This window comes from Mirounga angustirostris, unplaced genomic scaffold (genome assembly GCF_029215605.1).
Source record: "Mirounga angustirostris isolate CCGP_5_RB_7025 unplaced genomic scaffold, mMirAng1.0.hap1 SCAF_17, whole genome shotgun sequence".
Classification (NCBI taxonomy): Eukaryota; Metazoa; Chordata; class Mammalia; order Carnivora; family Phocidae; genus Mirounga; species Mirounga angustirostris.
This window is the reverse complement of record NW_026991725.1, coordinates 23,210,188-23,223,963: the sequence shown is the minus strand read 5'-3', so window position 1 is coordinate 23,223,963 and position 13,776 is coordinate 23,210,188. Positions and strand designations below refer to the sequence as shown.

At 36.5% G+C, this 13,776-nt stretch overlaps 1 protein-coding gene across 1 annotated transcript in view; it reads right to left on the bottom strand.

Annotated features, from left to right (window-relative positions):
- Positions 1 to 13,776, bottom strand: part of SKAP1 (src kinase associated phosphoprotein 1) — a 278,853-nt gene that overhangs the window by 201,501 nt on the left and 63,576 nt on the right. Inside the window, exon 4 of the mRNA XM_064583476.1 lies at positions 2,578 to 2,694. Coding sequence (XP_064439546.1) covers positions 2,578 to 2,694 — 117 coding nt within the window. The remainder of the gene's footprint in view (positions 1 to 2,577; positions 2,695 to 13,776) is intronic.

Genomic DNA, 13,776 nt, shown 5'->3' with positions numbered 1-13,776 from the left:
TCACAGTGCATGTTAACTAACTGGAATTTAAATTAAAGCTTTAAAAAGTGAAATTTTAAATAAAATAAGTAATACTTTGTAAAAATAAACATCATCCTACAATCAAATTTTTAACACATAAACAATCTATTCCTACCGCTATCATTGACTGTTTCACTTTGAGAATTCTCTTAACTTTTATAATTGAAACTAAAAATTAAAAGCTATGAAGTAAGAATTTAATATTACTAATCTAGTTAGCTCCTCTCTCATGAGGAACCATAATGGAGCAAAGTTTCCACCTTGGAATTTTCCAGATACTAGGCTTACCTCTTTCAACACTATATATTTCTTTAAATTTAAACTCTTTTTAATGAAAATACTTTTAAGCAAACTATGTATCTGTATAGTCTTAACCAAAATGTCTGGAACATGAATCCATCTTTTTTGATAATCCAGATAAGGATAGTGGTAAAGACAGTAGGGTGGTTAAGAGCAGAGGTTCCAGAACTAGACTACGTAGTTATAAATCCTGGCACTACTGCTTACTAGCTGTGTGATCCTATTTAACTTCCCTGGGTCTCTGTTTCTTTCTCTGTAAAATGAGGATAATCTTGCTATCTACCTCTCAGGGTTATTCTCAGGATTAAATGATGATAGATGCAAAATACTTAGAACACAGATGCCAGGTACATAGTAAGTGCTTAATAAATGCTAGCTGAAAAGTTTTACTTTATTAAAGGTACTGAGCTCTTTAGTTTCTCTCTACAATATGATATGGCCCCAGAATGCTATGTTTTTGAGTTCCCATATAAATTTTATTTTTTTTCTGCATAAATTTTTAGTTGTTTTCCTGTTTCTCACCTCAATATTATTTGTTAATTGATGCCTCTAAAGTGCCTCTTCTTCTAAATTTGATGTTTCATCCCATTATGGGTTTGAGAAATCAAACCACTGTAATGGTTAGAAATGTGTAAAAAGAGGAATCAAGGCTTCAGGGGCTTTCCCAAGAATATGGTATGGAAGTGTTAACACAGCACTCAGGAACATCCATTTCCACTTAGAGGTCCTTCTGGCTTACTTACTGTGTTCTCAGCAGTGTCTGGGAAAGTTGGAAATACCAAATAAGTGACCTATGGATCAATGAGGTACTATTGTTCTAATTCTGTCAGGCATTGGATTAATCAAAAACAAATGAAAGGTTGGTTTTGCACTGTTAATTTTCTAAAATTATTAATAAACTACCAGTGTAATTATTAAGCTTGCAATCCAAACAATGTTTTTAGTGTACACTTGAATCAATATACAGATCCTAAATTGCAAGGCCCAGTTTCTAAAAAAGCTCAAGCAAAATAAAATGTTTCTGTATGACGGAATCCATAGTTCTGAAGTGGAGGTTATTAATTCAATGAAAGGGAGAAAATCTGAATCGCCAAAAGGGCTAAATGAAATAAGAATTAACGGACGAGTGAACTAATATTACACTGTATGCTAACTAACTGGAATTTAAATAAAAACTTAAGAAAAAAAAGAATTAGTGGATAAGTTAAAAAGAGAAAGGAATTAGGGGTTATGAACTCCTGGAAAATGCCAAAGTCATAGGGAAATTTGAAAGAAAAATAAATTGAAAGATTACAGACTAATAAAAAGAAATAAGGAAGAGTTTACCAACTCTACTCCCAATCCCTAAGTGAATAATATGCTTCCAATTTAATATTTAGTTTAGTAGCTTGTCTACCTTTATCCCCCACCGAAAAGGCACAAGAGAGACTTTGGTAAGATAACCGTGTGCATCAGTGATGATCAAGCCGTCTGTTCCAGTGGCCAGATGCCAGAAGAGACACAGGGAGCCCCCACCCTTGGGATATCTGAGCCTGAGCCAGAAACTGGCAGCCACCAAGCCAAAAATTTTATGTTCATGTATCTTAAAAATTCATGTACATTTTGCACCCCGCTCTATTACATACCAATGTGTTTGTAATATAAAAGTAATGTTTATATCAGTTGAATTATTTAACTCCTCCCATTCCCAAATCTTCAAGTAAAATTAATGCTCCAGGAAGATTTACATTGTGGTTCTTGTGGCTTCCCTTTCCCCTTGAACAATACCAATATGGTCAGAAAGGGATATGTGAGAAGCATGGGTTAAAATTGTATCTTATTATGATATGATGAGCTCAATGGCCTCAAATAATCCACAATAAATCAATAATCCAATAATGACTAAATGAAAGCTCTGATTCTCAGGCAACTCTGTGAAACTAAGAAATCTGAAAGATGGTGGACTGGGCCGTGCAATCTTAAGACGTCCTCTTAGCTTTTGAGCTGCAGTTCTTATAAAAAGATCAATAATGATGTCTTCCTGCTCCAGTATGGAATTAGTGTTTCCCTAAATACATTAGCTTCAGAAGTATTGAATTACCTAGAAGGATCAGCACCACAATGAAACAAATAGTTGTTTTTTTTGCAAACTAGTGATTACCAATACAGAAAACCCACTGAAGTCAGCTTGGTTCAACATGACGAAAGGCAAAAACACTAAGACAAAAAGTAACAAAGCAGCATGATTAACCCAAAATCCAGGAAGATGACACTCACCCTCATCCTGATAATCAGGCAAAAAAGGGGCATCGGATGTGAGAGAAGGGCGGTGAGTTCCACTCTGATTATCATCAGAGCTGTCCTGTCCAAGGTAACTTTCAGCTTGGTCTCCCCCTGAGGGACAAAAAAGAAGGAAAATAAGATCATACTTTGGACATCTTTATAAAGCTCTTTGTAGATGTCTTCTGATACTCATCCCTGCCCTCCTCCGAAAGATACATCTTTTACTTGGTGGACATGGCCGCTATCCATAAACATATGAGAAATAGATAAATAAGAACAAACTTACCTGGATGGGAAATTTTCCACTCAGGTAACTAACTAGAACTTAGAAACCGTTACCATCGAGTGGGGAGACCTCTTGCCACCCAGAGAGAAACTTCTCCATCACACTTAAAATGAAAACACAGCTATATAAACACATATTCATATATACTGTCTTCCATTAATTGTAACCTTTACCCTGAATGCCTGTTTCTCTTTATATTTCCAAATGGAACAGAATAAGTCACACAAAAGGTTAACCTATACATAATACAATGTAACAGGTCAGTATTCTTTCCTTCTCTGAAAACTAAGAGACTTAAAAACAGAGAGCATCTAGACTTTGCTGGATTCTATTCCAATTTAAATCATACTTGCTTTGCAACCTTAAGAAAGTTCTCTCTTTATAATTCTGGTTTACAGCCTATGCAACCAACCTCTTAGGAATTGTAAAAGCCCTAAGAAGGTAATATTTGTTCTGTAAAATGGCTTTGATGAAAGGTAATGTATATGCAATACTGAATTATGCAATTAAAACAATGCTAACCCCTTTTGGGTGTTTTCAACATACATTGGATTATATTTTGTAGAAGTGGCCCATACTATTATGATACTTTAAAAGGTTCAGACGGAAGATGTTCGATCATTCAGAAACCGGAAGAAAAGGCTCTGCGTTGCAAATGGCTTTCCTTAAAATCCCCCAAACAGAGGTACAGTCTGCTGATAAAAGGACACCAACAGCTGCTCAGTTCATTTCACAAACATGAAAAGGGGATTTTTAACTGAATTTAATATTATCTCAAATACTAATTTCCAAAGGAAATCACCAATGCTAATCTCAGTAAACACTGTAGAGTTTTGGCCCTGGATTTCAACGAGGGAGCAGTGAAACCAAACAACCTACATAGAATCTGTATTGCCTCACTTTAAAGGTTTATTTCCTACAATTAAACTGGAAGGATAGGGAGGATATAAAAGATAAAAAGGGAATGGCTGTAGCCTTCTCTTTCCATAAATTAGATGATCATAAGAGTCTCTTCTATGAATGCTCAGTGGTAGGTAGCTTGTCCATAACTGAGTTGAACACCTGCAGATACAGGACTTTAGAAATAAAGTATGGACTTGATTGTGGAAAAGAAACAACAACAACAAACAACAACCTCACACAGCAGTCTTGGCCAGAGCCAGAACAAATCCTCTCCTTTATTAGGCTACTGATCAGGATACAAAGCTTATTATAGTTATGCTTATAGTATCACTGTGAAATTTCCCTTATAACCAGAAAAATTCTCAAATACTGGACTGAGGGTTGAACTACTCAAATTTTACATCAGTGGAATTTGTAAATCCGCTGAAATTATATTACCAAAACAATCTAAATGGACTGTTTGGCAGATAACCTGAAACTGCGAGGTTAAGGGAATTTTAAAATTGTGAGCCTAACCAAAATCTGTTTTTAAAAGAGGAAGTAATTTGGGTTGCCAAGTAAAATTTAACATCTGTAGGTATACTGAACGTTATTTATCAACTGTCATTCTAGACTCAAGGTTTTCTGCTTGCTTCAGAAATTTGACAAAATTACTCTTACATGTTCTAGCATTCCAGGCTTTAAAAAAAAAAAAAAGTCGATCAGGAGGGACTTTGTTTTGTTGTATTTTAACGAACATTTTGTTTTGGAATGATTTTAGATCTATTGAAATTATTACAAAGATAGTACAGAGAGTTCCCACACACCCTTTACCCAATTTCCAACTTCTTATGTAACTAGGGTATTTCTGTCAAAACCAAGAAATTAACATTGGTACACTGCTATTAACTAGAAACTATAGACGTTATTTGGATTTCATCAGTTTTTCCACTAATGTTTTTTTCTTTTTCTTTTTTTTTTAATTTAAATTCAATTAGCCAATATATATCATTAGTTTTAGATGTAGTGTTCAATGATTCATCAGTTGTATATAACACCCAGTGCTCATCACAACACGTGCCTTTTTTCTGTTCCAGGATCCCATTCAATTGCATTTAGAGTTTCCATTTTAAAAATCTCATCTAAAATACCTGCCTGGATTTAACATTCGATTTATCAACTTCAGATGGAAAAGTCACTTCTGCGTGTTTCCTAGGGTTTCTGAACAATTACCCAAGATGGGCTTTTAACAGCCATCCCTGTGCCAAACATAAGACCATGCCTTTGTAAAGTATACAACAATAAAGGTATACAACTCAATGCAGCAAAAACAGAGCCTGGGTTAGTACTAAAAAATGGTTGTGGTGGGGGAAACGTTTAAAAATATGTTCTACATCCAAGCGTAATTAGTTCCTGATGATGGAAATGTTGCTGTAAGTGTTTTTAGTGTCACATCGAGTGGCCCAACTCCCTTGGGCACACACAGAAAAAAGCCTATAACACTATATAAATAGACACTCCCGTGTAATTAAAATGATGACAACTACTCGAGATGCACGGGTGAAAAGTTTTATAGGAGAGCCAGCAATTACCGTGGTCATTTTGGATTTAAGTTTAGAACATCATTTTCCGTTAAAACATAACTGCAAGTGATCGCTGGATTCATCTGCAGCTCTGAGAAACGCAGTTCCAAGCGGCCACCACTACCGTAGTCCAGTGGGATCAGACATAAATGATCACAAACTATAGTGACAGACACTTCCATTCAGCAGCTCTACAATTAGGGCTTAGAACCCCATTGCTTAGAGTGGCTTTCTCACAAGCAAGACCTCTTGCCACTAGAGACACTCTTTCCCATTGTAACTTGCTCAGAATCAATATATTTCTATACAGATATATATTCTAACACACAGTATCTCCATTAATCACATCCACTACCTCTGGTCCCTTTTTTTTTGTATTTCTAAACAAGATCTGGGAAAACTATATCAAGGGTTCATCTGCTATTAGCTGGTAATTTGCTCCTCTATCCTAAGTGTCATAAGAATTGGGCGCTAGATACACTCCTTAGTATATTCAGTGGCAGGTTCTCCACTGAGTATCGTACTGAGGGGCCTATAAGGGGGGTGATTTCTCTATTGTTCCTTCCTGAGACTCAAACTCAATTTCATTCATGCTCCATAGAATGATAAGTTGGGAATTTCTGAGGTTTGGAGGAGAAATATAAAGCAGCTTTGTGTCAGGTGTGAGGTAATTATTTGTGAGGGTTTCTGTGCTATTTGTTTTTATTCCCAATGTTTTCATTAACAGTTAATGAGTTTTCCCCCTTAATTCTGAAACAATAGCTTGGCCACTAGAAGTTGGTATTTTTCTGCCATGGATTCAACCAGCTGTTGCTGCTCCATAAACTTTATGGAGAAGTGAATTAAACTGCTAAAAACTTTCATTTCCTAATTCAATTCCAAATAAAACGGGGTGGCGGAAAATGAACCATGATGATATTCCCGTTGTAGCTATTTTGACTCACAGCAAACCCATCTGATTCTGAACTTACAGGTACCATTTAGAGACAAAAACAGGCCATAATGACAACTTTACCAAAGAAATGAAAAAAAAAATGGTGGAAAGCAGTTTAAGCATAAAAAGTAACAGGACAATAACAAATAGGTAAAACTAAATACATGTTTGCTTATTCGACATATAAATGCTCAACGGTTTTTCCATGTTAGTATGAAGCCATCATCTTTTACTTCTAATTAATTGTGAGCTGTGTTACAAAGACTTTATTCACATCTGCAACCAACTGTTTCTATGGCATGGTTCAAAATTCCCAGGGTTTGCTATCACTTCACCAAGTATCTTGGGATAAAATAAGGAAATTGAAATCAATGTAGAATTATCTGCAATTTTTTGGCTTTTGCTTTTATTGTTGCCATTGGAAGGGAACACACAACTTCTGACTCTATTTAATATTTAAGAACCCATGAGACACACAGCTCCCTCTTTAAACTAATAAATTCTAAATAAAATGCTATAAATAAAGGTCCCTGATCCAAATCCAGTTAGTTTTCATGCTTGATAGCATTAATATTGCCAGGTTTTCATGGACCAATTTAATAGTAATACAGTTCCCAAAGCTGAACTAAGGCAAGATTGGAAAAACTGCAGCTTGTTATTCCTTATTATAACCATTCACCTAAATTATTGAATATAACACCAACTACAGAAATAAGTTGGATACATACGTGCCCATATATGTGAAATGTTCCTCCCATGTAACTATGTTATGGAGCCCATTTGCAACACCAAAGCTAAAGTTCTGTCAACACTTCTGTTATAAATTAGATAACATTTTGCACATACTCATGCATTAGAAAATGTATGGTGTTTCCCACAGAACATCTTAGAGGCTTCACTGATTTCTAAATATCCACTTGGATTTGCGTGGTTAGTTCTTGTGATTAATCCATGTGTAGTGAAGGTCTCAAATTCCTCTCCACTCTATAGTCTGACTTCCTGCCCATCTCTTTTTTCTCCCTCCTACATCTAGCCATAACTCAATGTATAAATATTCTTTTTTTCCCCCCCAAGGCCCTGGCAGTGAGTATAATGTACTGAATGTCATTAAGTCTACAGAACAAATGATAGGTCAGGTAAAGAAAGTTCCCATTTATCATTCTTTCAAAAAGTTGCTCCAACAAGATCTCGAATGTACAAGAAATAAATTGAGCCCAAGGTTAAGTTTTTTTAGCTCATGATACTGTTTACTAATTGTATTATTTTCAACATGCCGAGAATAACAGACTTCTCAAGAACCTTTTGGGTTATCATTGCAGAGAATAGCACAGTCTAAGGGATCAGAAATGGAATAAAATTGATTTGATGCTACAACCAAAAGGGTAGCATAGCTTAATAATATTTCCAAAGGAACCTCGTCTGTCAGGAGTGAGGGGGTGGCCGTGGTTGGACAGGAAAATGCCCATGGGAAAGTTGAAAAGTTTTTTCCCCCTTCTTCCAAAAAGTGGTCCTTTATGATGCAGTTTTTCATTTTGACCAGTAGGGTGGGCTGCAGTGTGTAGCATCACTCTAGTTCTTAAAAAAAGAAAAAGAAAAAAAAAAGGTAGCCACCAAGTGAACCCTTCTGTTCCTACCCCTCCCCCACCAGAAAATGCTAAGATTTTTAACCCTTCTTAGGTTTCACACAGGGCACAACTCCTGGATGTTAACAAACTGGAGAGCTGGCAGCAACAAATATAAACCAGATAATTGTATATGTGACAACACACACTTCATAAAGCAAATTATAGCCTGTCAGCAATCATTCTGGCTTTATAACAACACACTCCATCTACCACTGTTATTGTTCAACTGTTACTAAAATGGAGCCTGCTGAGTTAGAATATTTTCAATAGTAATGAGATTTTGACAGAATTCAAAACATGTAAACTTAAGTATTTGGTATATATGGATAAATATACTGTAAAATAAGCGCATTTATCATATGTCAACCAGGCAATCATAACCTGGAATTATTGGTTCATAGTTCTGTTTCCCTTGGACCACTGTATTCTCAGTGTTTAATTCTTGTTATGAAACTATTCAACTGAGTTCTCAACATGCTTTGACTTAGAGGAGAAAGTCAGTTACAGCAATAATAAAAACATAACAGCTCACTGAAGTCTTACTGGATACAGGCTCTAGGTCAAGACTCTTCACGTACTATCTCATTTAATTTTCAAGATAATCCTGTGACATATTATTATCTCAAAGCTTCGGATAAAGAAATTGAGACACAGAGATTACATAACTTACCCAAAGTCACATTAAGTGACTCATAAGTGGCAGTTAGGCTTTGACCCTACCTTGTCTGATTACTAAAGTCTTGTTCTAATCCACTGAGCTGTACAGTCTCCAAATCTGTATGCTTTATAAATTATGATCATTACTCAAAGGCAAAGCATACTGAATGACAGCCAATGACTTGAATTTATGGCATGTGCTATTAATTAGTGTTTTTTCTTTACTTCGGTGAAGTAAATCTATAATAAAAAGTATAAATTATTATAAATAATAGTAATACTAGTAGCCCCATTAGGTATGGAACTAATCAACAAAGCCAAATGTGGTGAGTGATTTCGTGAAGAAGGAGCTGGTTCAATTCCCAGGTTCAAATTTACTATAGTAGTGTTGTTGCTGTGATTTTTAAAATAACACCTTTTGGCATGGATTTCATACTTAGAAAATTTAGTACAACTTTGGGTTTTGTCAGATCGGTATATTAAATATTTTCCAGCACCTTCTGTTTGATTTTCTTGGATCCGGGGTATTTTTGACTCCGCTTCATATAAAATGAGCCAACATACTCCACACCCAAATACAGCTTTGACCTGGCTTAATTAAAGAATTTATTTCCTTTCTGGCACCATCATGGTTTAAGTCTCACAGGAGGAAAATGCCTCAAAAAATATATAATTACATGGGGTGTCTGGGTGGTGCAGTCGGTTGAGTGACCTGACTCTTGGTTTTGGCTCAGGTCATGATCTCAGGGTCTTGGGATTGAGCCCTGCCATTGGGCTTGGCACTGAGTGGGGAGTCTGCTTGAGATTCTCTCTTCCTCTCCCTCTGCCCCTCCTGCTCATGCTCTCTCTCTCTAAAATAAATCTTGGGGCGCCTGGGTGGCTCAGTCGTAAGCGTCTGCCTTCGGCTCAGGTCATAGTTCCAGGGTCCTGGGATTGAGCCCCATGTCAGGCTCCCTGCTCAGCAGAGAGCCTGCTTCTCCCTCTCCCACTCCTCCTGCTTGTGTTCCCTCTCTCGCTGTGTCTCTGTCAAATAAAAAAATAAAATCTAAAATAAATAAATCTTTAAAAAATATATATATATATAATTACACATGAATGTAGCAGTTTTATTACTTATGGTTCATCTTGCTCTTAACTCCCATCTTTTTTGTTCTCTTCTCCCAAATAACAAATTGTAGTAGACTTAAGCACCCACTTTGAGTCCTGATGCATTCTAGGATCTATTATGCCCCAATTAGTTTACTGACATCTCTTCTTGAGAGAAACTGTAAGGCTAGTCGGATACATGACGTAGGGGCCCCTGGGTGGCTCAGTCAGTTGAGCGCCCAAATTTTGATTTCGGCTCAGGTCATGATCTCTGGGTTGTGAGATCAAGTCCTGCATTGGGCACTGAGCTCAGCGCAGCATCTGCTTGAGATGTTCTTTCTCCCTCTCCCTCTGCCTCTGCCTCTCCTCCCACTCATGCACTCCTTCTCTCTCTTTTTCTCAAATAAATAAATAAAATCTTAAAAAAAAAAAAAAAGAACTACAGGGTCTATAGGCTAAGGGTAGACATGAGAAAAGTTTTACGGAAGTCCAAAGAGTAAAAATAAAACAACATATGGTAAAGAATAGATTATGGGTAAGATTAGCAGGCCTGAACACTCGAAACAACTTCTAACATCCTGAAGAGTGGTGAGTTTTCTTTGTGAGTAATAGAGACCTCCAATATCACTAAAGCTGTAATGGCAGACGGTGACAAGATTAAGCCTTCCTGTGACTACCCCACCTCAAACAGGGACTCATGTTCAAGTATGAAAACAGCATGTAACAACAACATCGACAACCAAAATCTCTCACTATCAACAATTCCATTCAACGTTTGGCCCCTTTTGGGACAGAAGAGCATTTCACATGGAAGAGCATTTCCTTATTTCTAAAATTTATTTTTCCAATGAGCCTAGGTGGCTCAGTAGTTAAGCGTCTGCCTTCGGCTCAGGTCATGATCCCAGGGTCCTGGGATCGAGCCCCGCATTGGGCTCCGTGCTCTGCCAGGAGCCTGCTTCTCCCTCTCCCACTCCCCCTGCTTGTGTTCCCTCTCTCACTGTCTCTCTCTCTCTCTCTGTCAAATAAATAAATAAATAATCTTTAAAATTTATTTTTCCTTTTTTATTAGGGTATCACTAACATGAGGAAAGTGCACAAATCTTGAGGAGGATAAGGAGGATAGTGGTATCGCATTTTAAGTTTAGGAAAATACCTTCTGGAGATGAATTGTGATCAAGAGCTATTGTGGGCTGGCAGGTTTGTGTAAATACACGTTGGCTGACAAGGGGAGGTTCGAAGACTGGTTCTTTTACTCTTTACCTCACAAGAGTCAGCAGTAACCGGAAGCTTCCTTTGGCATATCATATAAATCCCCTTGTCCATAACTAAGCCATTCATTTCCTGTATTAGTGATACTCCAGCCATCCTGATAAATGATAACTATTAAACAAGTTTCTGAGAGAAGTATGTGTTGATGGGAAGTGCAGTGAAAAATTAATGCTTTATAATTTCGCTCAACCAACATATTATTTAGCCTCCAAAAATCAAATTCACTGGCTTTCAAGTCCAAAGACTTAACCTACATACTCACAGAAGTTTTACTTAGAAAACCAAATTTGTATTCAAATTAACCATACATTACACAGTTCTCTCAATATTTTGTGCCCAGAACATGAAAATTCATTAGAAGCAGAATTCCTGAAGTAGATTAATTCTTATGACAAAATTCTCTGTTCAGAAACTGTACTCCTTACCTGATTTTCTGTATTGGTCCAGGGATAATACCCTCTAAGAGAAATCGCTTATATGTTTTTTTTTTCCTCAACAAAAGTTCCCAGATTAATGAAGCTTAAAGCACTCACTTATTTACCAGTTATTTTCTTTGCCATTTACATAAAACAAGAAATTTCACCAACTTTTAATTACCACATATGGGGAAAAAAAAGACTGAGATTGGGTATAAAGGTATTCTTTATTGGTGACCCTGGGTATTCTATGATACTGCTTTATCATTTATGTTTAAATTCACTTTTGGGGAGTCTGGGTGGCTCAGTCATTAAGCATCTGTCTTTGGCTCAGGTCATGATCTCAGGGTCCTGGGATCGAGTCCCGCATTGGGCTCCCTGCTCAGCGGGAAGCCTGCTTCTCCCTCTCCCACTCCCCCTGCTTGTGTTCCCTCTCTTGCTGTGTCTCTCTCTCTCTGTCAAATAAATAAATAAAATCTTTAAAAAAGAAAATAAAATAAATTCACTTGCAAGAGATAAGTCAACCTAATACACCTATATATGCTGGTCCTCAAACACTAATTTCATATATAAAAATAAATAAATAAGTAAAGGAGACCCCCCCCCAAAAAAAACAAAACCCTTGAACAGATATGAAACTACCAAATCATGATTCTACTGAAAAAGAGCTCACTACCATGTTAAATGTAGTTTTTTGGTAAGCTTCTTTTTTGCCCCCAGTTTTAGGTGTACAACATAGGGATTTGTATATATTGTGAAATGATCACCACAATAAGTTTAGTCAAAATCCACTACTTAACATAGCTACAAATTTTTTTTCCTGAGAACTTTTAAGATCTACTCTAGGCAACTTCCAAATATATAATACAATATTGTTAGCTATAGTAAACTTCTTTATTAGATTTAAAAAAAATTTAAGCATGCCCAGAGCAAAAATTTCAAACATTACAAGTAGATATATAATGAAATCTCATCTTCCTTCCCTCCTCTTGGTTCTTCTCTCCAGAGGCAACCAGTGTGAGGTTTTTTTGGGTGTTCTAAAAATTTTCTATCTAAATATAACAAGTGTCTGTGTTAGTGGTGTTTTTTTAAAAACAAAAACAAATGGCAGCATTTGTCCAGTTCTGTATTCTGCTTTTCTTCCTATTCATTTATCTTTGAGGTTCCTCCGTATCAGCACATATCAATTTATCTCATTTTTCACTTTAACCAATTTTTAGTCAAAAAATAATACATGCATATGGTGAAAATTCAAACAGTACCGAAGGATATAAATAATGAAGCTTCTCTCTTCCATTCATATGGATATCCCCCTCAGCAGAGGTTACCACTGTTAATAGATTCATGTGTACCCTTCCAAAAAATATTCTGTACATAACTAAAAGCAAGCACACATGCAAGTCCAGTGTATATACACACACAGAAACAAATTGGACACCATGTGTCTAAATTGCCTTTTCACTTAACAATATGCCTTGGAGAGCTGCACATGTTACACACATATATATATCATGTTCTTTTAACCTATATGTAGCATTCTATTAAATGAATGTGACATAATTTATTTAACTAGTCCCCTAATGCTGGACATTCAGGCTGTTTGGAGTCTTTGCTATTCCAAACAATACTTGTACATAATGTATTGTGTAGAGAATATAGAAAGCAGCAGTATTTGATTCCAATGATTTCTTCCTTCAACTACATGAAATTCAGTTCTTTTTTGTTTGAATACCATCTACTCCAGAAAAGGGCATTTAGAAAGAACATAAAAATCTTAGAAAATTTTAACATTGAGAAGAAAACAAGTGACTCTTTTTACTTAAAAAAAATTACTCTTTTTGCCAATTATTATAAAAGTGCATTAATTTTAAAATATACTGGTCCACTCTTAAAAAAAAAATACAACACCCAAACTGTAGATGTATAGGAAGTTAAATATTTGAAAAGTTATCAAAGTCAGTAATTAACTTCAAAAATGACTTGTGTGTATATCCACTTTCCACAGATTAATTTGTATAATATGTAGCAAATAAGGAAAGGGGGGGGCGCCTGGGTGGCTCAGTTGGTTAAGTGACTGCCTTCGGCTCAGGTCATGATCCTGGAGTCCCTGGATCGAGTCCCGCATCAGGCTCCCTGCTCGGCAGGAAGTCTGCTTCTCCCTCTGACCCTCCCCCCTCTCATGTGCTCTCTCTCATTCTCTCTCTCTCAAATAAATAAATAAAATCTTAAAAAAAAAAAAAAAAGGAAAGGGGGAAGGCCTAAAGGAAGTCAAGTCACAAAAGCAGCTGTCAAGATTGTTGATGCTAAAAGGTTGGGCTAAAGCCAGAGGCAGGAGTATTAGTCCTGTGTACATTTCCCGCTATTAAATCCCCAAAAGACATAGAAAACGTTCTGGAAGATTTCTTTATAAAGAGTAGTATAGGTTAGGCTATTCTAGGTTCATAACCAACACTTG